This window comes from Heliconius melpomene, chromosome 12 (genome assembly GCF_056956725.1).
Source record: "Heliconius melpomene rosina isolate 202511_hmr_F chromosome 12, ASM5695672v1, whole genome shotgun sequence".
NCBI classification, from domain to species: Eukaryota; Metazoa; Arthropoda; class Insecta; order Lepidoptera; family Nymphalidae; genus Heliconius; species Heliconius melpomene.
Window position 1 is genome coordinate 16416885 of NC_140400.1, and position 26806 is coordinate 16443690.

Sequence of the window (26806 nt, forward strand, 5' to 3'; positions counted from 1 at the left end):
GAGAGAAAAAAAGGATATACTTCTGTATTATAAAGGAAGCATCTAATTTTTAATATAATAACATTTAAAAAAAATAGAATAATATTTAAAATTATTTTATTCCTTTTTTCTATATTACCACACTAAACATCGTAATTTTTTTTCAAATTTATAAACTGAACAAAATTTTCGGTAATGTAAAAAGGTTAAACAGCAAAATATAAAAAATATTCTTCTTAATACCTTATTTTGTTTTATATTATAAAAATAAACTATAGCATATAAAAAACCACTTCCGCAAAACTTTAATCCACGTTGGTTGTAGCTAACTTCAGGACAGTGAGTAAGCGGGCCTTCAACGAAGCGAAGAGCGAATCGCGAATGTCGACCGCAATTATATGAAGAAGATTATTTCTTTATTATATCGCAGTAACACAAAGCAAAATTCCATCAAAATTGTGCGCGTTCGTGCCCGATGTCTAGTGCTGAAGTCGCCGATAATTCCGTTGACCCCCCGGCAAAAAAGCGGAAGCTAAATACAGGAGAGGCGAGTTGTAAATCCTCAGTAATGGCGAACAATGGAACGCGCGTGGAAGATGAAATCGACGAGAGTCTGTACTCCCGGCAGCTCTACGTACTGGGACACGATGCTATGCGCCGGATGGCCAGCTCCGACGTCCTGATCTCCGGGCTCGGTGGCTTGGGAGTGGAAATTGCTAAAAATGTGATACTCGGCGGCGTTAAGTCGGTAACCCTTCATGACGACCGAGCATGCACTATTGCTGATTTATCTTCACAATTTTATTTGTCTGAGGCTGCCATTGGTAAGAATAGAGCTCTGGCGTCATGTGAGCAGCTCGCTGAGCTCAATCGTTATGTACCAACAACGGCGTATTCCGGAGTTTTGGATGAGGAATTCCTGAAGAAGTTCCGTGTCGTGGTGCTAACTGGCTCGTCTTTGTCAGAACAGCAACGTGTAGCCGCCATCACGCACGCTAACAACATAGCCTTGGTCATTGCAGACACTAGGGGCCTTTTCTCGCAGGTATTCTGCGATTTTGGACCGGAATTCACAGTTTTGGACGTGACTGGTGAGAACCCAGTGTCTGCAATGGTCGCTGGCATCACTCATGAATACGAAGCGGTAGTTACTTGCTTGGACGATACTCGCCATGGTCTTGAAGATGGAGATTATGTTACTTTTAGTGAGGTTTGTATGCCTTTCTTATCTAACAAAGAAACTTTTATCTTAGATGGAGCTAATTAATATAATTATAGCTGTTACAATCTAATATGATTGTCTTTCTAAATATACAAAGGTGACCTAAAATAAAATGCTAACAGTTTTTTTGTCATCATGAATCACTGAGACTCATTAATCATAGTATATTCAACTTTGTTGTATATTTATTTATTTTATCACCTTAAACCAGTAACAGAATGTGACCTTTTCTGAATATAATAAGATTAGATGCTTTGTTTGGCTATGTATATGGCTGCCTTACATTATTACAGCCTTTTCAGTGGGTATGATATCAACGGCGAAGTACCAATACCTTCTAACTGACATCTTAAACAAATTATCTTTTTTGTAATGTTTTTCATTTTAAATGTACATCTACTACACTATTAAAATATATAGGAATATAATATAATTCATAAAACATTATATTATTGTTATTTGAAATAATAAAATAATAACATTTTAAATTTGTCAAGAAATAAAATGTTTTTTTTAGTTTGTGTAAAATTTTGCTGTTGCTTTCTCAGTTAGGAGGTATTGGTACTTCACTGTTGATATGTAATAAAACAATTTATTACAGATTTTACTTAATATTACTGTTAATACAATGTGGGTTTGATTCTCGCTCTAAGAAATTTGTTGTTTTTCTGTTCCTACTCTAGTAAGATACTAGTATTAATAAGATAAAGTGTGGAGTTGAGTTTTGCCACCTAACAACACATTTTGGGGATGTGTAGTGAATGACTATTACCTTTGATTACCAAGCTTACCATAACAATTTATTTAGTGTTTTGTTAAATTTTAGAAGATTATAAATACTACTTAGAAAGGCAATTTCAAGTGTTATTTTATGTTTGGCATTAGACACTTCATAATTTAACACTAAATCCTCACTGTCATTTCTCAGCTCTATGAGAGAAATCTCAAAGTTCAGTCTTTCCTCTCAACTACTGTCTTGTAAATTGGATACAATGTAAGGAACAAAGTGTCTTAACACTAGATTTCCTTTGACTACCATGACACATCTAATTGCTTTGTAAATATAGCTTCACACTGTATCCCGTACACAGCAAGGTAGGCCGAGGGGAAGTGTTAAGACACTATTTTTTCATTCATCCATTTATAAATATAGCTTTGAAAATAATATTAAAACTTTCTTTTCATTCTTTAATTTCTTTTTAGGTACAAGGAATGTCAGAACTAAATGGCTGTGAACCACGTAAAATTAAAGTGCTAGGCCCATACACTTTTAGTATTGGAGATACCACCAACTTTTCTAAATACATCAGAGGTGGCATTGTCACTCAAGTTAAAATGCCTAAGAAACTACATTTCAAACCCTTAAGCGAATCTATTAAGAGTCCAGAGTATCTTATCACTGATTTTGGTAAGATGGACTACCCTCAACAGCTTCACATAGCTTTCTCAGCTCTTCATAAATTCCAAGATGCTGAGGGCCGTCTGCCGAAGCCTTGGAGTGATGCAGATGTGGCTAAATTCAGTGATTATGTGAAGAATATTGTGGATAGCGAAGAATTGTTTAAGAATGGTGAAATCGAAATAAATAATGAGCTAATGGAGATTTTTTGCAAGGTATGGTTTGCTTATTATTTTTAGTTCTTGAAAATTGAGGTGTATATTTTTGAGATATTATTAAATCCTTTCTATTTTTTATAAAGTAATATGTAATAATAAAAAAGATAAAGACATGATTCCTATAGTCTAGTATAGTTTCTGTAGATAGTCTAGTTTCCTTTAAGAACTCTAATAATACCTAGAATTCTGTACATCTATACTTAAAATAAAACAGTAAAAATATTTTATCTGTCATTTAGTATTTTTGACTGAAATGGATATAGGGACACCTTAAAAGAATAATAGTAAGCAAAAATATATTTTTTTAATTTCTTGTCTGTCTGTATATATGATCACGCTTATCTCCGAAAATACTGAACCGATTTAATTAAAACTTTCACCAATTGCTTTGTTTTAACTTGAACTCAAGGCATTAGTTTGCCTGCAAATATAAAGAAATCCATATCTATACTTATAATAAATCTGTGTTTGTAGCCGACTTTCAAAACAAGGAGGAAGTTCTCAATTAAATATTTTTGATTCAATATTCGATTAATTATTTTGGATTTGATATTGGATTATTCATTTTGATTTGGGTATTTTTTGTAATATACAATCATTACAGTTATTTTACAAAGAGTATTATAAATCCTTACCCAAATCAATAATTTCATATTATAATTTAAATTATTCAATTTAATTTATTCATTCAGAAACAGCTTTTCTATGAATTTGACTGTCAGTCAAGTCTGTTTATTAAATTAATAATCATGTAGTTCAAGCGGGCGAAGCCGCGGGCGGGCCGCTTGTATTCTATAAACTATAATAATAATAATTCTATTAGTATGCTTGCTTGTCACAACCATTTGTATAAAACATTTAACCTTAACAGTTAATGGTAATTTCCTTTTTATTAAGTAGTTTGTTCATTCAAGTCCTAATAAGGATAATGTTTGTAGCGTAAATAGGCATGTAAACACTAAGCTTTTTGTTTTCATGCTCACACAAATATGTGTAGATTTAATTTACTTTAATTTAAATTGAATTTGGATCCATTATATGTGGACGATAAAAAAATGCAAAACTCAATGCTATGTCTCCTGCTACACAAATAAATTAAAATAATTATTTCCCCTGAGTGGAAATTTACCCAAAATTAAAGATATATATATAATTTTAATTTAATTTACAGGTATCACCTGGAGATCTAAACCCCATGAATGCCGCTATTGGTGGTGTAGTTGCTCAAGAAGTTATGAAAGCCTGTTCTGGAAAGTTCCACCCTATAGTCCAGTGGCTGTACTTAGATGCCATTGAGTGCCTTCCCAAAGACAGATCTGGCCTCAGCGAGGATAATTGTAAGCCCACAGGTTCCAGATACGATGGACAGATTGCGGTGTTCGGCAAGGAGTTCCAGAAGAAACTTGGTCAATTGAAGTATTTTATTGTTGGTGAGTACTTTTATAATTTTAGTCTAGTAATCTTGAATAGTGATTGTCTCTTAATTTATCTGTACTAGCAAGGTAGCGGCATATAAAAAAATATATAAAAATACACATACAAATTAGTGAAGTCCATATCTAGTCAAAAAAGTTGGTTGACATAACACTAAGGCCTTGCGATATATATATGTACATGTTCTCAATATAAATACAGTGTGAAGCTGATTTATATCTGAAGTAGTGCTGCTGTTTAATGCTGTCCTATTAAACAATAAATGTGATTGTGGTGGGTTCAGTCACCAGTCAGAGAAATTAATTTCCTGCTCTGGTAATATAAAATGCAGTGTTGACATGCAATGTCTGTTCTGTTCTGTTTTTTTATTATGGCATTCCGAGCGTGCCAATTGAGCACAAAATCACTTCGCCAATGTCACGTTATATGGAGAACACACGGAAGAGGTTGTACAGTAAAAGAAGAGATAGTAACATGCAATATCTCAAAGAGGAGATCTGGATGTCTTGACAGTAGATTCACTCTGTAAATGCAACAGGTTGCGAGTTGAACTCCAACACACAGTTGAACAAGGAAAGGAAACATTTAATATTATATTACCAAAGTGACGAGCTTTGGTAACGGGCAGAAAGTGGGAAACGGAAGTGTCTTAATGGAATAGACTTGGTTCCTTTATTCCCTATGCTGTGTGTGATACAGTGTGAAATTAAAAAAAAACAATTTCAAAGTAAAAACTACAGAAGAGAAGTACCGAAGATTGAGACCCCCCTTGAACCGCCGTCGTGACAAATTTGTCCCATTCTACTTATTATGTTGATTGTTGGTATAATACGAAAAAAATATTATAAAAATAATTCGTAAATATGTAGACCATCTTTAATAATCAATTTTTATTCTTTAACAAACATAAAAGTACCAAAAAATAAAACACAAAGAAAGAATCAAATATTTCAAATACGTTCTAAGGTCGTGACAACTAACTGAATAACTCTTAGAAAATTATAAGTTATTGAAATTAGTTAATATTATTATTAGGCCAAGTAATGCATTAATATATTCTTCATCAGTGATACATCACAGATGATTTATAACATTGCGTGGTGATGCCTCCAGAATTCGGCGGAAAATGCCAGCGGAGTGCATAGCACTAGGTTCCCAGGTTCCCTTTACCTACCCTACAATTGCCCACATTTGGTATCGAGTGTTTTTCTAAAATTCAAGCCTAGCTTGGTCATCCTTTCATCTGATACCTCACTTGAACTAACGACAAAATTTAGTATTGACACCAATTTTACACCACTTTTCAGGCTATTATTTTTTAAGATTTATACACAAATGTATAGTTTTCAGATTTTTTCCTGTACTAGTACTACATGTAGATGCTAGCTGCCAAATTTCATAATTCTAAGTTAACTGAAAGTACCTTATTAATTTTGATTTCCTTTATAGTGTCGAATTACACGTTTTTTACTATATAAATGGTCATATCTTTTTTTAAGGGCGCTTTAATTTTTTTTCAAAAAGTATGACTGGTATAAAATTATTTATATTTTTAATTAAATAAAGGTGTAAAATTGGTAATAGTGAAAAAGTTTGATCTACATAAATTGACAAATAAAAAAGTTACATACAATCAAACTTGCGTTTGGGACAAAAATGGGACGGCGGCGCTTCTAGTGTTAATTATATTAATCATCATTTAATGACAAGACACCACTAATTAAAACTAAAGGTTATTGACTCTTCCATATCCTTAATGTTTGTTTTGTTAATATTCTAATTTAAAGTTTTATGTTAACTCATATTATATAGAAAGATAGACCACTGTACTGCGCCACTACAGCCTCTTTATTTTTTTTATTTTTATGCTACTTAATAATGTTATTATAAATTAAAATCGATAGAAAATGTATTTAGTTCTTGTTTTGAAATGAAATAAGGAAAATAGTTAATGTTTTCCTACAATTATCTGGGTCATTAAAATTTATATAAAGATAATATCTAGTGATCTTGAACCAACGGCACGGACCGAGCGTCTGTAGTATTAAATCAAATAAATAAAAAAAAAAAAGAATCAACGGCACAGTTGTAACTGTAAACGCCACGGTTGTGGGTTCGATTCCCTTCAAATGATTTATTTTTATTTCGACGCCCAAGGCCAAGACGAATCGTGACATCGTCTTCAACTCAACATGCTACACTATTGCTAACTCAAAAAATTAGATGATGCGTGGGGGAACGGAGTGTCTTAACATTAAGTGCTCTCAGCCAACCCTGCTTTATGCAAGATACAGCATGAATCTGAAATAAAAAACCATAAATATACAGAGTGGAAGCGTCAGCGCACCTTTTACGGGAACAACATATAGGGTAAAATATTTCCAACCCATAATATAAAGAAATTAATTCAGATTCCTCAACAGTTTTGACGTACGATTTTTTTATCATTTCTCGATGTTTATCCATACCTGTATTTCGTGTGACGCAATTAAATGACGTAAACACTTTTTACTACAAAAATACTACTAAAGGTTTAACAACTTTGAACTTTATCGCCAATACCTACGACTCGATTTCGGAATAAGGCTTGTGCGGCGGTGTCCCTTTGATAGTTTTATGTGTGCGTGCGTCGTCCTTAACAAATGTTTTATTTTACAACGATAATTTTATTATTTATTTTGTTTGAAAAAATAACAATTCAGTTTTGGGTTTTTTTTTTATTGTATTAGGCTTTTATACGAGTAGTTAAAACTGTGGTTTCATTTAAAGTGGTGCTGACAAAAACACTCCGTATATTTCTATAAAAGATAATTTGGGAATAAGCATCCTTTTAAAATGAAAAATAACTTTCTTGTTTTGCAAAATTATCAAATAAGAATTGACATTTTTAAATTAGTGGCTTATAGAATCTTATCCCACTCAGGGGAATTAAATATTTAATATACTATGCGCGGTATACAAGCGTAAAGCTGATTTTTTAACATATCTTTTTTCGTTTCTAGGTGCTGGTGCCATAGGCTGTGAACTCCTAAAGAACTTCGCGATGATAGGCGTGGGGGCTGATGGGGGACGGGTGACTGTCACCGACATGGATCTAATAGAGAAGTCCAATCTGAATAGGCAGTTTCTGTTCCGACCCCATGATGTGCAGAAACCCAAGTCCAGCACGGCTGCTAGGGTAAGTAAAAGGAAAAAAAAATAGTTTTTATTGTAATGTAGTGTTAAATGATCCACTATGATATAAAGATCGTGAGTTTGATTTATTGTTGGCTAAATGATGATCAAAAATAATTTTGATTGTGCAAGTCAGACAAGGGGAGTTTAGTTTAGACAAATAGATGCCTTAGGCTGGAAATCTATCTTAAATGTCCATCATTCATTCATTCATTTTATTATTTTTTTTTGTCTATTTACATTTTTATACTAGATTTTAGTACTAAGATACATCTTTACCAACTTCCTTAATATAAGGACCATGTATGTTCAGCGGCAGGTCCCTATGCTTTGCCTTATCAAAGAGGGAAAACGAAAATACATTAGTAGAAAATACATTTTAAATATAAGAATAGAGCCCACATGCTACTAAATGCAGAAACTGTCATTATTCAATGACTAAAGCTAAATTTACTCAAATCCTAAATTTATTCAAAATGGTATTTTTAGTGCTGGATAGTCCAGGAAAGCTATATGCTATATTAAGTATGTTCACATTAATTGTTTCGATGTAACACATTATACAGAATTATCTCCCGCACTTACAATGTGTACAACTTTTAAAAATTTTCATCTAACCAGGGGTTGAAGCAGCATTTAAGAACTAGTATTAGTAGTATTTTTTATTTTAATAAAATTCTAGGTAATCAAACAAATGAACCCCCTCATGAACGTAACGGCACAAGAGAACAGAGTGTGCCCTGAAACAGAGTCGGTGTACGATGATGCGTTCTTTGAACAGCTGGACGGAGTTGCCAACGCCCTGGACAATGTTGATGCCAGAATCTATATGGACAGGCGGTGTGTGTATTACAGGAAACCGCTGTTGGAAAGTGGTACACTCGGCACTAAGGGAAATACTCAGGTGAGTTTTTTTGTTTGAGCTATTGTTTTTATGTTTTTATATTTTAGGTGGTGACACTCAATGCTATATGTTTTTATTTTAATATAAATATTACTTCAACAAAATGATTAAATTTATATTTTCATTTCTTCGCTCTGGTGTCAAGGCAAATCACGGCGTTGAGTTCCGCCATTCAACTCGCAATGCTTCCAGAACTCAGCGGCAAGTGGGGAACGGATTGTCTTAACACTAGGTTCCCTCTGTCTACCCTGCTTTTGGCAGGATACAGTGTGAAGCTAATTATAATTTTGATTATTAAGCCACACTGACTCATTATTTATATTTTCTCTAATTTGTCTACTTTCAAAAGCTCTCAGTGAGTGAAAAGTGAAAGAGTTACAAGTGATAGAGTTGGATGGAGATAGTAATGACCTCATTTTTATTTCCAATGCATTGTCATTTTCTTAGAAGTTCCTGGAAGGTCTTACAAAATCACTTAATTTTTAAGTTAAACCATAATATTTGCTAGCAGTTTCATTATGATTATAATTTTTAGTCAGCTCTATAATATATTGGTGAAAAAAAAAAAAAAGTATATATGAATATTACCTTTCAGGTAGTAGTACCATTCCTAACCGAGTCCTACAGTTCCTCACAAGACCCACCAGAGAAGAGCATACCAATATGCACCCTGAAAAACTTTCCCAATGCCATCGAGCACACCCTGCAGTGGGCCCGAGATGAGTTTGAGGGTCTGTTCCGCCAGGCTGCAGAGCATGCTGCCCAGTATCTCGGAGATCCTCACTTCTTGGAGAGGACCATGAAGCTGCCGGGCAGTCAGCCCCTGGACGCTTTGGAAAGTGTCAGGGTATGTAAATGTTTTGGTTTGGTTTTATATTAATTTTCTTATGTTTCTTACCATAAAGGAATGCCCCTATGCTATCTTGTGCACACCATACAATGGCTACAAATACAAATGGCTACGGATAAGTTCAAGGGTATCAATCTTGAGGTTGCAGAACATACAGCTCACTCTTTGGAATTCCCTCACTTGTCAAGGCGATGATGTATAGAGAAGTCTAGAAGGAATTTGTACTATAATAGAAATTTCTTTTTATATTCTGTTGTATTCCACAACTCAACATGCATTGTCTCGGAGATTGGGCAGTGTATGAGCAATGGAGTGTCTTAACACATAAATGGTGTATGTATAAAAAACAATTTCGTTAAATAATAGAATATAAAAAAATATTTTGTTAAATTTCAGAATGCAATCAATGAACGGCCATTAAACTTCGACGACTGTGTAACATGGGCGCGTCTACACTGGGAGGCACAATATTCGAATCAAATCAAACAACTCCTCTATAATTTCCCCCCAGACCAGACCACCACCAGTGGGGCCCCATTCTGGTCTGGACCCAAGAGGTGCCCATCGCCATTGGACTTCGACCCTGAGGATGAATTGCATATGGACTATGTAGTTGCTGCAGCTAATCTGAGGGCTCAAGTGTATGGCCTACCGCCGTGTGTTGATAGGGAGAGGATGGCGAAGGTGGCTTGCGGGATTCAGGTGAGTTATGTGGTGCTTTTACTTTTTATGTTTTGTATTGTTAGTTTCGAGTAAAGGCCATTGTGGTGCAGTAAGACAGGGTAATAAAGATAATCACCATAGATATAGGATCAATCTTCACTAAAAGAAATGATTATATAACTATAAATAAATAAGTAATTTATGAGATTAATTAATTAATTTTCCACTGCAGAATAATAAAATAACTATGTACTAGTATAACTTAATGTTAGGAAAGCTTATTTATACTGTCCAAGAGTATATGAATGATAAAAATGATTGTAACCTTTAACTATGAACGTCATTTTTTTATAACATTAATATGGACGTCGGGTCTGTGAGGTGTGTATTTATTGCTTATACTACCACTGCTTTATTAAGGGAAGAAGACAATTTTATGCCTCAATTTACAGGAAGCCTATTCATGAAACAAAATCAATATAAATAAAGTAGCTTTTTATTTTACTTTAAGCTTCACAATGATTTAATAAACTTAAAGTCACAATTTCAGTCTTTGTACATATGGGAGGACTCTTAAGAAAATAATATTATAAAAAAAGGATAGATAATAAAATAAATATGATTTCTAACAATTGTAAAAAAATAAAAAAATTACATCTTACATAATAAAATAAAAATTTTGACAACACCAATGTAAGCAAACAAGACGATTGCAGTCAACATAAGTATGCGTTGTCTTTCTATATATCTTTACAGGGCAAAATTTACATGTTTTCAAGAAATTGAATCTTTTTAGGTATATAATATTTTTATTACTAAAATATATAACAAACAATGCAAAATGATATATAACAATAAAAACATTTGAATACAAATAATACAATAAAAATATTAAAATAAATCTTGTAATATTATAAAAATATATGGTGTTTTGAAATCATTATATATGGAAAATATGGACGTCTTGTCTCACAGGCCCAGGCCCCGTTTAGAAAGTTAAATACTCACATATTTTGAAGCCAGAGACAATCACTGCTATCTACATTCATTTTGTTATTAATATGAAAGGTACTGAGCGACTCAGTGGCGAAGGTCACCGAGAAGTGGCCGATTTGTAGAATTCGTAGAACTAGAGGGGCCTCTGAGACCCGACGTCCATACTTAAAGGTTAATTAAGATCATTTGAATTTCATGCAGAATCAGAATATTGAAAAGAGCAAGTATCTTGAGCCGGCAGCTCTTCTCAGTCGGTGGTAGCTTTATGTTCATTCAACGATTCAAAAGTCCTTTTAAAAATCTATTAGAATAAAGAATAATTTGAATTTGTGGGGCATTTCGGGGACGAAACGGATATTGTATACAAATAGTAGTCTTAGGTTATTTGAGATAAGTTTAAAGTAATTTGTGAGTAAGAGTGAGTGAGAGAGACACAAGATATCTTAGATTTTTTACCATAATATCTAATTATTTAAAGAGATGCTTTGTAAAAAACATTTACAATCTATGTCAGACTAGCGGACCTGGACGGCATCGCCCGCTTCTACTATACTTATTTATTTATTTATTATATATGTTTTTGAAATTATTTTCATTTTAGGGAGTGAATTCTAAAAAAAACCACGAAAAACATTTAATGAAATATTTTTAACAGTGAATTTAAAAAAAAATCAGCTTCACGCTGTATCCCGCCCACAGCAGAGTAGGCAGAGGGTACCTAGTGTTAAGAAACTCCGTTCCCCACTTTCTGCCGAATTTTGGAGGCATTGCGTGGTGAATGGCAGAACTCAACGCCGCGCTTTGCCTCTACACTAGAGCGAAGAAATGGAAATATAAACGTAAATAAATATTTCACTTCCTCGAGTGGTGATCGAACCCACAACCATCGCTTTAAAGTCACACCCTTGAGGCGCTGCGCCACTACCGCCTTACCGCAGAGTGAATTTATTTTTTTATAAAATTCGGTGGCGTTTTAAAGATTTTTCCATACAAACTTTCAACCCCTTATTTCATCCCTTTAGGGTTAACATCCACGTCCACATTATGAAAATAAACATCTGCCCAAATTTCACGTTTCTACGCACAGCGGTTACGGCTGTGCGTGCGTCTAATCTGTCAGTGGGAACATCTCCTTTAATATATATAGATATACGGAAAATTATATTTTCTTTTATTAATCATTAATAGAAAAACTAAATTTCTTTATTTGCTTTTATCAGGTACCAAAATTCAAACCGAAGTCCGGCGTGAAGATAGCAGTGACAGACGCTCAGCTGCAGCAGAACAACGATGATATGGACCAAGACAGGGTAAAGAACATTGTATCCGACCTACCACCTCCTAGCAAACTGGGCTCCTTGAAAATAACCCCACTAGACTTTGAAAAGGATGATGATACCAATTTTCACATGGACTTTATAGTAGCTGCCTCTAATTTACGTGCGGCGAATTATAAGATACCTCCGGCAGATAGGCACAGGTCTAAACTTATTGCGGGTAAAATTATACCTGCCATAGCAACTACTACTTCTGTTGTAGCAGGCTTGGTCTGTCTTGAGTTATACAAATTGGCCCAGGGCTTCAAAAATTTAGAAGTTTTTAAGAATGGCTTTGTCAATTTAGCTCTGCCATTTTTTGGTTTCTCAGAACCAATTTCAGCACCAACTAATACTTATTATGAAAAGAAATGGACTCTATGGGACCGATTTGAAGTGAAAGGCGAAGTAACTCTACAAGAATTCATAGATTACTTCAAAAATGAACATAAATTGGAAATTACTATGCTTTCTCAGGGTGTTTGCATGTTATACTCATTCTTCATGCCCAAAACAAAGCGTCAGGAACGACTCAACTTGCCAATGTCTGAAGTGGTTACTAAAGTATCCAAAAAGAAACTTGAACCGCATGTAAAGGCCCTAGTTTTCGAATTATGCTGTAACGACGAGGACGACAACGACATCGAAGTGCCCTACGTGAAATACACCCTGCCTTAACATCAAGAGAATAACACAAAAGGCCAATATTTCATCAGCTATTGGCGTTTTTGTAGCATTTATTAAATTAAATGCAAATAATTAGTGGAATGGAGGTGGTTTACGAATCAGTGCCTGGACTTTGTACAGTGATAGTGTTAACCGTGTGTTGCGTTTGTGCTTTAAACACCGCTTTTATCTACGTATCTTTCATATATTTATAGTAGTATAATTGTTTGCTCACGTCGCGCTATCTATCGGTTTTGATTCGTTTTCAATTTTAATGTTTAAACGAGGGGTCTGTATATGGAGAAATAATACAATAAAAATGTCGAGCGAAATTTTCGTTTTATTTCTTATGTTTGGTTTTGGATAATGGAATAGGGTATTTGACTATTTAGGTATTTCTTAGATTTGGCAACACTACTGTATTTGTTTTTAACATATTTCAAAATAACTTTGTTTTTTATAAAATATTTTATTTATTTTTTTGTGATAATAATATGTAAATATTATAAATTAAATTACAAGTTCAATAAAATTTTTCTTATAGTCAAATACACTATTGTTCTTTGGGAAATGTCAGTACAAAACAGTATAAAAAGAACATTGTTATTAATACACATCTTAGAAATATTAGTGACATACATTATTCATACAAAGTTAATATTATTTTTGAACATTTAAAATAAGATTATGCAGATTTGTATTAATGACTAGATAATACTATTTATTCCATGACCTGCTTTTCAAGAAACCAAATATCTAAAGAAAACTACGAAATGTTACAACAATAGAAATAATAAGTTTTAAAATCAGACTTAAATTTCGATATAAAAATATAAATAAAATACAAAATATTATATACTTCCACTTGGATATTACAAAAAGAGCTTTGATTATAAAAAATAATTCAAAATAATATTTTTCTTATATATAGTTATTCTTCCATTTATTATTGTTTCAGAGCCATATGCATTTTGACATATTAGTATGTCAAAATCCATATGGCTATATGGCATATGGCAGGGGAAATGAAAATATATACTAATATATAAAATGCCCGTTTGGCTGAACATTCTAATCTCAAACTGCTGGTTGGAATCAAAAGAAATATTTATGCATTACATTTCATCACGTTAATTGTTTGGATTGTACACCATGTAAAACATGTCATGCACCACTTGTACTTATTTTTATTGTAAAAGCTAGCAACTTAAAATAGTTATTCTCCCCGAATAGGAATCGAACCTACAACCATTGCTTTAACTGTCGATGTCGAATTAGTTTGAAAATAAAAGTATTTTATCAAACCTCTTTGTATATTACCCTTACTATACGCACCAAATCGGAAGCCATTGTACAACCTCAGTTCACAATTACAGTATGTTCGATAGTCGTGGCCGACCTGACCTAAATAACTTCAGAGCCACGACTTGTTGACCATATCATACCATTATATTAATGTACTAAACTTACTTATCTATTTTATTTTTTTTAACATGCATACACAGCTTCACGCTTTATCCCTAGCGGGGTAGTCAGAGAGAATGGAACGCCAAACGGTCTACGGTCTCTACATACCTCTTTCGCCTCGTCCACTCTCAACCTAAATATTTTTTGACATTCTTTCATCACTCATTCTGCCGACGTGCCCAAACCAGCTGAGCACGTTCTTCTTCATTCTTCATTCTCACCGTGACATCCTCGCTAGTACCTGCCATTCTGTGTATCTCATCGCAGATTCGATCAGCTAGGCTGACTCCGCATATCCTACGAAGAGATCGCATCTCCACGGCAACATTCTGTAACATTCACGTTTCGCGGCCGTATAACAGCGTCGGTACCAACACTGCAATGTGTACAGTTGCAAGTTTGAATTATTTGTAATTAAATGTATTATTACAAAGGAATGTTTGGTATTATAGTTTTATTGGAATGAACACATTTTTATTAAACAAATAATTATTAAATTAAAAAGAAAGTAAAGTAATAAAGAATTGTATATGCATGCATTCATATGTACTGTATACCATCAAAAATATTTCATAAATACTTTTTTCAATATTTAATGATACACTTCCATATTATATATTTTTGTGACAACTATTATATATATTTTAGGTTTTAGGCTATTGTAGAACTCCTTATGTACTAAATGTAATTGTAATTGATTAGCACGGCCACAATGACATAGAAAATTAATGTTTAGACAATATTTTTCCAAAATAATACTTTTAAATCATCGTTCTAAGACGATTACATTGGAAAAATTACAAAGAATTACAATGGAAAAAGAACTATACACAATATAGCCATTTCACATTTGTATTTCGATATTTTTTTATTAATTTAGATTCGTAGAGAGCAACTTTTTTGTATGCTAAATTATAATTGGACAAAAATGTTTTCAACCCCTAATCCCCCAAATTCAGCTATTTTTCAATTTGAATGTACATTATTTTATATATAGAAATATTTTATATTTCAAAGCACACTCTTATTGTAAATGGGTGCCGTGTGGATGTCAGCGCCAGGGTCGACGGCGTGGGCTTGGGATATAACGGCGTAGGTTCTTATCCTTGCTAAATGTCTCTGAAATATTAAAAAGTATAATAAAAAGTTAGTTAAAATTGTAGAATTGTATATACAAAGACATTACAATAAACGTCTTTCCAAACACTGTTGTTTTTATATGATATTCCAATTTATAAATTTTAATTCAATTTTTATTTTAATCTTATAATAAAAATTGAATTAAAATAAAGAGCGAAATGATTAAAATAAAGAGAGAAAAATTTAAATTAAGAGTGAAATGTTTATAACGAATATTTTTTACATATTTACAGTGTTATTCAACGCTTAGGAAAGAAAAGTAAGAAAACACATAAAAATATTTAAAAAAACTTGGAACGGTCTCCAAGAGGCGCGGGTTGAAATCTCGCTACGTTCAAATTTTTATACGTTTTCTAAAGACTATCTATGGTATTTTTTTTATATTTAACATAAATTAATACAATAACAGTAATAAAACAAATTACTACTTAAGTATAGTATAATTATAATATGAAAAGCCAAAGAGTGGAATGATTTTTTTTTTCATTTTTCTAGAAGAATCAAAATTCGCATGCTTAATGTATAAACAAGTGTATGCATGTACATGCATGCAAATATAACAACAAGACGACAAAAATTATGACACAAAACAGTATAAAGCAGTATAAAATTATTGTATGTGTATAAGAAATTGAAAATAAAAATTATAGATGGCAGCTTTAACAGAACAAGAGTGTCTTTTCGAGCTGGCAGCATTCATAAAAATAAAGTGTATTTTCAAAGCTGGCAACATTAATTTAACATATAGTTTTACCATAATTGGACTGAGTCATAAGCGAGGGCGCAGGGCGCTTGGCGCGCGCCGGAAACACCCCACTGTGGCTTTGTGACATTAGATCTCTAAGAATTGTACATACATACTTATATAAATAATATATACCAAAACCTTTTCTTAATAACTATTGAAATTTCATTAATATAATTTAGTAATATTAGAATGATATGTAGTATATATAATATTCAAGCACTTAGTATAATATTCAAGCATTTAGTACTTTATTACGATTCTGGTATTTCTGATCATTTTAATATAAATCACAATAACCAAAATTTTATAGTACTGATATTTACATCCTGAGTATTAGTGCAATTTTAAACATACGTGAAATATATCTTGTAAATGTGAGTATATTTTAGTGATTATTGTTCCAATAAAAAACACAAACCGATTTTATATCTTTTTATAATTTTAGTTTTAATATAACAACAACGTCCGAGGACCGACCTGTGCCATCAGATAAATCTTTTTGCCGTAGCACATGAACGTGTTGTAGAGACTACTACGCAGTTTTTATCTGCGAGTTTTGTCTGTTCTCTAGTCTGTCCAGGATAAATAAAAAAATTGCAAACTTACGTAGGCCTATAATTTCTATGTGGCAAATGTGATGGCAGAGGACTGATTCTTGCCGCCAGGGAGCGCCGCCTGCTGCGGTCCGAGGCGATGAGGGCGCACCTCTCTGACGGCGTACTCGCTATGAATGTATCATGGAGAGAGTAACATGCTGCTGTTATCTGAGAAGCGTGAATTGTTCTGATTATGTGGTGTTATTATTATTTTAGCAATATTATGTAAAACAACTTATGCTATATAACGTGAAAATCAATTAATTTCTAATTTTACGTAATTTTTACAGCAGGGTAAGTAGAAAGGAGCTAGTGCCAAAACTTCGTTCTCCATTTTCAACCAGATTCTTGAGGCGTTGCTTGTTGAGTGGCGGAACTCAACGGCGCGAGAAATATTTAAATAATATTTTCAAAGAAATGAATATATTAAATATGTACCTACCTACAACCTGTCGCGCTAAAAGTCAAATTTCTGAAATTTTATTTAATGACAAGAAATAGTGATAGTTTATTAATAATTCTACAATAAATCTTCACTTTTAGGGACTACGCATAAATGATAACAAGACATCGGGCTGGATTCTTAGAGAGTGATTTATGACCCGTTAAATATAAGTGATATCACAGTTTTTAGTAAGTTTTTTAAATAAACGTAATTGAATATAAAACTATTCTAGGTTAATAGGTTTAAATATACATATGATATGTCAACTTAAATTCAAAACTACGTATGAATAATATATCCAAATAAATACAATCAATAATTAAATGATATTATTACATCATTAAAAATTCAATTTAGACAACTTTTCATAGTTGAGTAATAAGATTCAAACAAGAATAATGAGAAATAATTACATAAACCAGCAATCATTGAACCAATCAAAATCCTACTTAATAAAAAAAAAACACGCATGCATTCTTATCAATCCCCAGTCACCTGCTGTATCAACCGTCTGTGTAGGTCTACATCAGCCCCTCGTATGCCCTCGCGGTCCTGATGCAGCTGGAGTGCACATAGCAGTGCATCTTTTATAGTTTGCACAGTTCCCTGGACCCGCTCAGTCTTCATGAGACGACGGACGAGGAAACCTTTAGTGTGAGCTACTATTTTTGTAGCTGCTGCTCGCTGAGGTATGGAAATTGGAATTTTGTCTTTGAAAAGATATATTTTTCTCTAGAATAAGGATAAGGAGGAAGAAGTGTGTTGAGAGATTGGGATAAGAAAAACAAGGCAAGGATGATATGTATATTGAAATTTGGTAAAGATTCAAATCAAGATTATATTAAAATAAAAAGTTTGATGGTTGCTACTGGAGGTATTGAAACTAAATTTGTAGTAAATGAAAGGCAGTTTTACTAAATAGGAGAAACATGAGATCAATCTATTCAAATGAGATAGCTAAATCTATATTTATTTATTATGTTTACATTATATTTTAAGACCAAATTAATACAACATTAATACAATATATAAAATTCATAGTATGTATTGAAAATTTCATTTTTTTCTCTTTTACTTACCTCTTGGACTGTAGGTGTTCTGAAGACATTCTTTTGTCTCAAGCAGATGTTATTTATTGAATGCTCTATTGTTGCATCCATATTTTTAAAAGTATTATCTGTAGATTGACAGGCAATAGAGTTTTGTATGGGATTCTCCACTGGCGCACACATTATAACTGTGTTATGTAAACATGGATGGCATTCCTCGTCCGACGGAAATGTAACATTTAGATCTGCCATCGTATCGTTCGTTCGATCGGTCAAAATTGGGTCGTAGTCGCGTTCAGACGATACAGTGGTTTCGTACACAAGCTTTCTAGACGTAGGCGTGTTTTTTCTGACAGGAGAATGAGTTCGAGTGCGGCTACCTTCACTAGGTTTTGGACTCTTGTCGGTTTCTGGAACACTCTTATTGGCTTGCTTCTTCATACTACCAGTTATATCTCGAGATTTTTTTAATACATTATCACAGTAGTTGATGTAATTATTTGTTTCCGTTAATGTAGATATTACTGGACTCTCACGGTTGTTATCAGAAGGCTTCTGATTTATCAGCTGGCTCAAGCTAACAGGTCCTCTGTTAATCTCTTTGTTTCTGTCATTCCATGCTTCTTTGACTTCGTTCGGCGATTTCGGACAAATTGTTTTCAATTGCGTAAAAAGTAAATTATTCTGTTCTTCAAAAACTTGCTGGAGCAGCATTTGTTCTTTCTTCTGTTTCTCAACTAAATTCGCCATTTGAATGAGTTGCTGTTTTTGAATTTTTTCGTACAATTCTCGTACACGTGTCGCCGGATCTTCTGAATCCGAAATAGGCTTTTTATTTTCTTTTATTGAATCATTTTGTTTCTTCTGATTTGTCACAGGAATTGGTTGCTTAGATGTATTTTGCGCAGAGTTCAGTACAGGGCTAGGAGTCTTTTTAGATTTATTTATGGGATCAGATTTAGGCGACGGCCTGAGGGGACTACGTTTTATTTTTTCTACTGCCAATGATTTCGCCCGTGGCGGCGTCGACTGTGCCATTTTTCTAACAGGCTTCATGTTGGGTTTTTGTACTCCACTTTTAACATTTTTAGATAAACTTTTTTCTTTTAATTCCAAAGCCATTGATGACCATTTTTCTTTTGCTGATTCCAAGTCCCAACTTCTTCGTTTTTTATTAGAATAGCTTATATTAGACATTGATTCACTCATAGAAATTGAATTAACATCCATTCCAGTGTTAATAGACTGTACTTCCAAATAGGCCATGAGTACGGGACTAGGTTTCAAAAGGGTATATGATCTTTGACGTATCAAAGGGTTCGGAGATTCTTTCACACTATCTGTGTGAATATCGTTGAGAGAGCCTGTGAAACTTTTAGAACTGAGGGAAGATGGTCCATCTTGACTAAAATGAATGGTTGCTATTTGGTCAGGCATAACATCCTTATTTATGCTTAGACTGAAACTTAATTTATCATCTTTTATAGTGTTACTAGCATCTGAACTTAGTAGTTCTCTTTGTGGACACACACAATCTCTCTCAGGTAAATCATTAAGAGTTTGTGAAGAATTAGGACTATCGAGTAAATTTCTACCGGTTTCATTAATACTGAGACTCAAATCTATCACAAGTTTCGAAGATAGTTTAGATGAGATACTTTCTGTATCTGCTGTGAGATTCGATGACAAATTATCATAGGTATTGCTTGTGCATATTTTGCTTGTAGATTCTTCAATATATTTTTCATTTATAGCATTTTTATCAACATTGGATATAATTCCTTGTTGATCATTCTCTATAGGTACATCATAGCTTTGTTCAGATTCTGGAAGATCAGGGGCATCTGTTTTATCTTCATTTGATTCACTGTCACTGTCAATTATTAATGGCTTGAGTGTTTGAATTCGTTTCTCTACCTCCTTTGCTAGTAACTTATAATACTGCATTTCTTTACGGCATTCTTTGGAAAGCTGCAATATTTATTTATTCATTAATTTTTTAATGATCAGCTTATTTAAAATAATATTCTGAATGCTGTTGTAGCACAGTAGCACATCATCTGAGCGTAAGTATAACTGTGGATTGATTCCTACTCGGGGTAATCAATTATTTTCATTTTGTTCCTCTGATATGAACAAATGCTGTATTATGTTCTGCCACTCAACATAATATCTCAAAAGTTTTTTATTAATATTAATTATGTATATGAAATGTTTTAAAAAAAGTTATTTTACTATTATAAAAAATAATCATGCATTGTCCAAACCAAAGCTAAATAAGTTTAAAAAATGTAAAACTTTAGTAATACAGATAAAATAATCCAAAAGAAAATTTATGAAATGATTGCTTCGCAGCAGAAGATGAAATCCTTTATATGATGTAAAAGTACCTTAAAAGGAATTATATAAACTTACAACAGGCGGTAAAAGCGGTATCCCATTAATCTTCATACAAGACATGTACTGGTGTGATTGTCTCACAGATTTAACATCCCACGGATCGTTCATCGCGACACGATTACATCAGATACTAATAACTAAAACTTCGAACACTAGAACCCGACTAAATACATGCCTTATACTTCACCTATTATGTATAAAATACCAACAAACACTTAGGAAATTACAAGACTCACAGTTATATTATCCGAAATACTTTATATTAAGGAAATTAATTTTACTCTTTAATTTGTCTGATCAAAACTATGTTGTCATGGTACGATTACGTCAGTTAGTATATACGCCGGTTAAAATATGTAATTTAAAATATATTTTATATTACATTTTACTTTATAATTTGAATATTCAAAAATCAAACGGACTTAAATTTTGCAACAAATAAACACTTCACAACAGCATACTCGTAATTTGAATTTATGAAAACAAATGTTGTGTCGTTTTACAGTCTAGATATATTGAAAAAACTTCACCATTTATGGCCATGACAACAGGAAAGGAAATGCGTGTTGTCCAATAGACATCTTATTATGAAAACTGCTTATCATATGAACCAATGGAAATTGAAAACAATTTTATTGTGTTGTCAAAGTGACAGCTAACAATTTTTATTAATCATAAGAAGCTGTATTTTGACCAAGATTATATATGTTACAGCTTTTTGCAAAAAAAATTGCCAATATAAAGATAGTGCCGAAAATAACATTTTTATATTTTTTAGATTAATATCATGATAAACATGACAATAATAGCGAAACGTTATACAGAAATTTCTCATTTCATTTATTATTTTGGATAGTTTTCGGTAACTGTAAAAATAAAATTTCTGCAAATGTCAAGTTGACATTGAATTTTGACATGATTCACTATTTCACAAAATTATAGTGAATCCGAGTGAATCAAAGCACAAAATAAAATTAATGAATTAAAATTTATTTAATAAGTTATGCACAAATTTTAATTTAGATGTTAAAATTTCATATATACATTATACGCCGAAATCTGTCTAACACACAGAAAAAATGAGTTTATTAACAATTAAAAATATATGCCCGGCGGCGAAACATGCAATGTTATGTTTTTTACTTTCCAGTCTAGTTTTCATAGTCTCATTTTTCTCAGCTTCAGTTCTAGGCTTCACATCTGAACTATGGGCGCTTACCTACTGGGGACCGGCGCTTTATTTCTGTCTATTAAACTTTATTTTGCGATACTCTTTAAAAGGCTTCACGTACGATGTAAGTAGATCCAATTAGTATCGAGCATTTGAATTTAAAGTTGTATGTGGCATATCAACAGTCGACTTTAACAAACTATATGGGCTATATGTTTGTAGATTTTTTTAATTTGCTCATGTATATTTCAAACAATGTTATTATCTCCTGCGGTAATCAATTTTATTTTCCTTGCTATTAGAAATATATTATTTGTTGAATGATTGTTTTTATTAAAATTCTAGGTGGCAGTAAGATCTGCTTTCCTGGGAGCAGTTTTTGCAACAGGATTTTATTTCGCAACATTTGATGACAGCTGCCATATATTTGGTCTTTATGCAATGGCATTTTCGATGTTCCATTTTTCTGAATTTTTATCAGTGGCCCTAACAAATCCTCGGACATTGACCATAGATTCATTTATATTAAATCATAGTGTGCAATATTGGGTGGCTGCTGTGGGCAGCTGGATAGAGGCTGCTGTTGAAAATTATTGTTTCCCAAGTAAGTCTTATTATTACTTTTCTATTATTTTGATCTTTAAGTTTCATGAAAAATAAGTCTTAATAATTAAAGTGAATTTTTTCTGCGTACTTTATGCTTTATCACAGGCAGAGAAAACCTAGTGTCAAAACTAAACACTTTGCTTGCCAGAGTAGTCTAATGAAAATAATTGGTCCCCCAAGTAGAGGTTGAACTTATAGCTATTTAAAAACAGATCCTGTTTTAATAAACCATGATAGGTTATTTTTTATTTTTTTAAAAGGAAATTAAAATTTAAAATTAAATTAACATATTTTTTTAAGGCATGAAGACAGTGTTCTGGATATCCCACATAGGGGTTTTGATGTGCATTGTTGGTGAAGTCATGAGAAAGAGTGCCATGTTTACGGCAAAAACTAACTTTAATCATCATGTTAGTATTCTTTTTAAATGATTTTTGTTTTAGAAACATATTGTTTATTTAGTGAATTTATGGTGTATTTGCAATTTTCAAAATGTTACAGAAAACCCAATAAAAGTTTTGATATAGTAGGTATTTCCTCATACAATTGACACCACCAATATATACTTTATTAGCTAAGAGAAATAAATTTTAAATTTTTAAATCTAAAAAATATAAAAAAAGAGAGGAACTCCATACAGTTTACATATTATTATTTAATTTGTTTTATTGAAAATCTACTCCTTTTATTTTATGTGTTGTGTGTCCTGTCATTTTACATGTCCTGTTGCATGATTTGTTTATTTAGAATCTTATTTTTATGTGTGCTTCTGCATTGTAGTAAATTAATAGCTTAATTAATATTTAGTTTTAGACACATTGAAGCATATTAATCTCACATTGTATTGTGTCATAATATAAAAATATTTTTTTTAATGTTAAACTATAACACTGTTAATGGAGAATATTTGTTTCGTTATTTTTACCCGGCTTATCTTCCAATGAGTTTTTAAAACTATAAACAAATATAATGGGTGTTCCAAAACATTTAAATTATACTGCTTCCATCCAAATATCCCTTCAGTAAAATCTGCTCCATCCATCTGTATGACAAAGATATCTTGTTGCTTACTGCCCTGATAGTTGGTGCCCCAACATCCTTAAGTTAACTTAAAATCTTTGTTATTTAATTTTTAACTTCGTGCTGTATCCTGCAAATAGCAGGGTAGGCAGAGGGAACTTGGTGTGTTAATAAACTCTGTTCTATTGTCGAATTTATCCTATGGAATGCTGCTATGGGGCAGTGCTGCAGATATCAATTCAATATTTATTCTCCAAAAAAGAGCCGTGAGATATATTTATAAACTAAGAGCGCGAGATTCTCTGCGAGATGTTTTCAAAGATGCAGGTATTCTTACAGTTGCTTCCCAATTTATATACTATAATATTCTCTTTGTCCGACAAAATATACATTGTCATAGTAAACATAGTGACAATCATACGATAGAAACGAGAAATAAAGATAAGATTGTTACTCCAAGTTTTCGCCTCCAAAAAGTTAATAAATCTTTTATGGGTCTGAGCATACGTGTATATAATAAAATTCCACAGTGTATTCTAGATTTGCCACTTCCAAAATGGAAAATATCAGTAAAAAAAATTCTGACAAGTAAAGCTTATTACACTGTTCAAGAATACTTACAGGACAAACATGTATGGAATTAATGTCTATTGAATGTAATGCAGGATAGCTGCCAACTAATGTAATAGATTGTACCATTGATTTTGAAAAGAGCAACTGTTGAGTTTCTTGCCGGCTCTTCTCAGCAGAACTGCGTTGCGAACCGGTGGTAGCTTTTTGTTCATATGTTCATTCGACGATTCAAAAGTGCTTATAATAATTGCCTATTTGAATAAAGAATATTTTGAATTTGAATTTGAATTTGAATTCTGGAGGTATTGTGAGTTGCTGGTAGTTAAAAAAGAAAAACAATCCTTTTATTATATTTTTTATATATTTTTCCAGGTGCAAACAGTAAAAAGGCCAGATCACCAGCTTGTTACACATGGGGTATATTCAATATGTAGGCATCCTAGCTATGTGGGTTGGTTCTACTGGTCTATTGGAACTCAGGTAAGCATTCTGTTAAATTATTTTATTGTAAATTTTCAAGCTGAATTGAAAAATGTTAAAGTGGTTGGATTTTCACTTAATTCTTTAAGAATCTGTAAGATTTATGATACACATGCTTGTTGAATATCCTTTAATGGGAAATTTGAACTCTGTTATGTTAACATGGGCGTTGAAAAGGGGAGTGCTACAACCAACAGTATTTCTTGGTATTATCTATCATTTTACTTATCTGCTCTCTATCCCAATTAGAAGTTGATTTATTTAGCTTAAGCAACATATTTAATTTGGCCAGAAACTACGATCACACTACAGAGAATGTCAACTAGGTCCTTTCTGCTGAGCATTTAATGCAGGAAAAATATTTTTACTCAATTTTACAAACACTACTGTTTAATTATTATGTTTCAGATAATTCTCCTCAACCCAGTATGCATAATCTTATACACAGCAGTCTCATGGACATTCTTCAACGAGAGGGTCTTCGCTGAAGAGACATTCCTCGTATCATTCTTTGGTAGCCAATATTTGGAATACCAAAAAAAAGTTGGAACTGGCTTGCCATTTATTAAAGGTTATATTCCTGATGTTGATGGGCGATGGTGATTTAAAAGAATAATAAAAATAATTAATTGTGTCAAATATAAAGAAAAATAAGCAAAGAAAAGTAATAAGATTAGTTATGTATGGAAATTTATATAGAAAAAACTAATCTTGGATCTCTTAATGGAAGATTTTTTAAATTAAAATACTAACTAAAAGTAAATTGAAGAAAATATATTTTTTATTTTCATAATAATAGAAAAAAAAAAATTAAATAATCTATTACTCAAAAATTTCTTAGTGCATTTAAAATTTATATTTACTTTTTTATAGGTTTGTTTTTATAGTTTTTATAAAACTCCTAATATCATAAAACTCCTCAATTTATGTTGTGACTATAAGAACACGTCAAATTATCTAAAATAGTCTAAAAATAGAATATTGCATTTACAAAATCACTGTAATATATAATACTGTTTCTCATTGTATAATCTGTATTACACATATTATATTTAAAATGTGAAGTGTATTTGAAAAATTTTATATCTATTTACTGACACTACATTTTAGACTAAAGTTGACTAAAATAAATGAAATAAACAAATTTCAAAACACATTCTTGCTATAAGAAGAAAATGTAGTAATTTGTTTTATTTATAATGTTAAAATAAATCAAAATTAAGGTTTCCGTATATCAAGCTAGTCATAATAATATAATAGTGTGATTATTGTTTTTTTTACATTGACATTTTTGTTTTTTTTTGTATACGAATTTTAAAGCCATCTTGGCGCAAGAGCACAAACGTGCGACTGAAAAAGCTACGATTATGGCTTCGATTCCCACTCAAGGGGTATAAAATTTCAAATATTTTCATTTCCTCGCTCTAGCAACGAGACAGAGCGGGCTTGAATTTTGCCACTCAGCACCCAATCAATGCTCTTAGAATTCCGCAGAAAATAGGAAAAGGACGTGTCATAATGGAAACCGAGTGTCTTAACACTAGACCCCATCCCTCTGGCTGCAATAAAAAAATATAGCAAATATATATAGATAACTTGAAAGGATTAAATTACAAATTATTACTTTGTATGCAAAATATTTAATAGTGTTTTAAGTGTTATTTGATATTCAAATTTTTCTAACGGCTAATGATGTTTTAATTTGTTACACAAATTTTTTAACATTGATATGACTATAATCCTTAACATCACATATCTATAAAGTCTTAGACATCATTTATATCATATGGATTTGAACCTGCGGCCTTTTAAAACATCTAAACGTGAATTAATCTGTAGATTCATTAATAACTTAAATTGTAAATAACGCTTTTTTTTCAACATAATAACATTCGTGTTGTATACAATTATTTTTACTTTATTAGATTCTTATAAAATATAGACTACTTATTAGAAAATTAATATTTTTCTATAAGCATTACTGAATGTATCTAAAATTGTTGTTATTGTATTTCAACATTTTCTATGTTAACAGGTTGTGAGTGTATTTTAAATAAATGTTGTATTCAGTATCTATTTTTTAATTACATACCTTAAGGATGTTTTGTGCCAATAACTTAATTGAATTAAAAAAGCGATTATCTAAACTATACTTATATGCACAAACTTAAATAGATGTAGCTACTTAACTAACTTAGCACCAGAAATAAGTTGTTACAAGCATATAAGAGTATCGATGTAGCGCGATGAGAACGTATGGTTTAGTTAGTGAGCTCTCTTGGGCGGTTTC

The 26806-nt window shown here is 32.2% G+C and overlaps 3 protein-coding genes across 7 annotated transcripts; 2 read left to right on the forward strand and 1 right to left on the reverse strand.

The window, feature by feature from the left end:
- Positions 1-135: 135 nt before the first annotated feature.
- Uba1 (ubiquitin-like activating enzyme 1) lies at positions 136-13153 on the forward strand. The gene is made up of 8 exons (XM_085194667.1): positions 136-1189; positions 2405-2815; positions 3990-4248; positions 7255-7430; positions 8109-8330; positions 8926-9177; positions 9577-9882; positions 12060-13153. The coding sequence occupies exons 1-8, from the start codon at positions 455-457 to the stop codon at positions 12831-12833; spliced, it is 3135 nt and encodes a 1044-aa protein (XP_085050793.1). The 5' UTR covers positions 136-454; the 3' UTR covers positions 12834-13153.
- On the reverse strand, positions 13142-26737 carry Cp110 (Centriolar coiled coil protein 110kDa). 3 transcript variants are annotated; one of them, XM_085194670.1, is made up of 6 exons: positions 26609-26737; positions 18297-20237; positions 17713-17901; positions 16783-16940; positions 16183-16268; positions 13142-15407 (listed from the first exon to the last, which is right to left on the reverse strand). In XM_085194670.1, exons 2-6 carry the CDS (start codon positions 20211-20213, stop codon positions 15340-15342), a joined length of 2418 nt encoding a protein of 805 aa, XP_085050796.1. In that variant the 5' UTR covers positions 20214-20237; positions 26609-26737; the 3' UTR covers positions 13142-15339. The 3 variants fall into 3 exon arrangements, with proteins under 3 accessions (XP_085050796.1, XP_085050794.1, XP_085050797.1); XM_085194668.1 differs by lacking the exon at positions 26609-26737 and adding an exon at positions 20682-21190; XM_085194671.1 differs by lacking the exons at positions 16183-16268; positions 26609-26737 and adding an exon at positions 20682-20920.
- On the forward strand, positions 21575-26588 carry Icmt (isoprenylcysteine carboxylmethyltransferase ste14). Of its 3 annotated transcripts, none has more exons than XM_085194674.1 (5): positions 21575-21961; positions 22183-22441; positions 22744-22853; positions 24409-24516; positions 24925-26588. In XM_085194674.1, the coding sequence occupies exons 1-5, from the start codon at positions 21746-21748 to the stop codon at positions 25117-25119; spliced, it is 888 nt and encodes a 295-aa protein (XP_085050800.1). In that variant the 5' UTR covers positions 21575-21745; the 3' UTR covers positions 25120-26588. The 3 variants fall into 3 exon arrangements, with proteins under 3 accessions (XP_085050800.1, XP_085050802.1, XP_085050801.1); XM_085194676.1 differs by lacking the exon at positions 21575-21961 and adding an exon at positions 21996-22110; XM_085194675.1 differs by lacking the exon at positions 21575-21961 and adding an exon at positions 22031-22094.
- Positions 26738-26806: the final 69 nt, after the last annotated feature.

Bases quoted from the DNA above. Each gene is read 5' to 3' on its own strand.
- Uba1 (XM_085194667.1), top strand. From the start codon at position 455: ATGTCTAGTGCTGAAGTCGCCGATAATTCCGTTGACCCCCCGGCAAAA. The intron at 8,331-8,925 runs GTGAGTTTTTTT...ATTACCTTTCAG, and splicing joins GCACTAAGGGAAATACTCAG to GTAGTAGTACCATTCCTAAC. The intron at 9,883-12,059 runs GTGAGTTATGTG...TGCTTTTATCAG, and splicing joins AGGTGGCTTGCGGGATTCAG to GTACCAAAATTCAAACCGAA.
- Cp110 (XM_085194668.1), bottom strand. From the start codon at position 20,774: ATGAACGATCCGTGGGATGTTAAATCTGTGAGACAATCACACCAGTAC. The intron at 17,902-18,296 runs GTAAGTAAAAGA...TCCATACCTCAG, and splicing joins GAACACCTACAGTCCAAGAG to CGAGCAGCAGCTACAAAAAT. The intron at 16,941-17,712 runs GTGACTGGGGAT...CACGCTTCTCAG, and splicing joins ACAGACGGTTGATACAGCAG to ATAACAGCAGCATGTTACTC.
- Icmt (XM_085194674.1), top strand. From the start codon at position 21,746: ATGAGTTTATTAACAATTAAAAATATATGCCCGGCGGCGAAACATGCA. The intron at 22,854-24,408 runs GTTAGTATTCTT...ATATTTTTCCAG, and splicing joins AAACTAACTTTAATCATCAT to GTGCAAACAGTAAAAAGGCC. The intron at 24,517-24,924 runs GTAAGCATTCTG...ATTATGTTTCAG, and splicing joins ACTGGTCTATTGGAACTCAG to ATAATTCTCCTCAACCCAGT.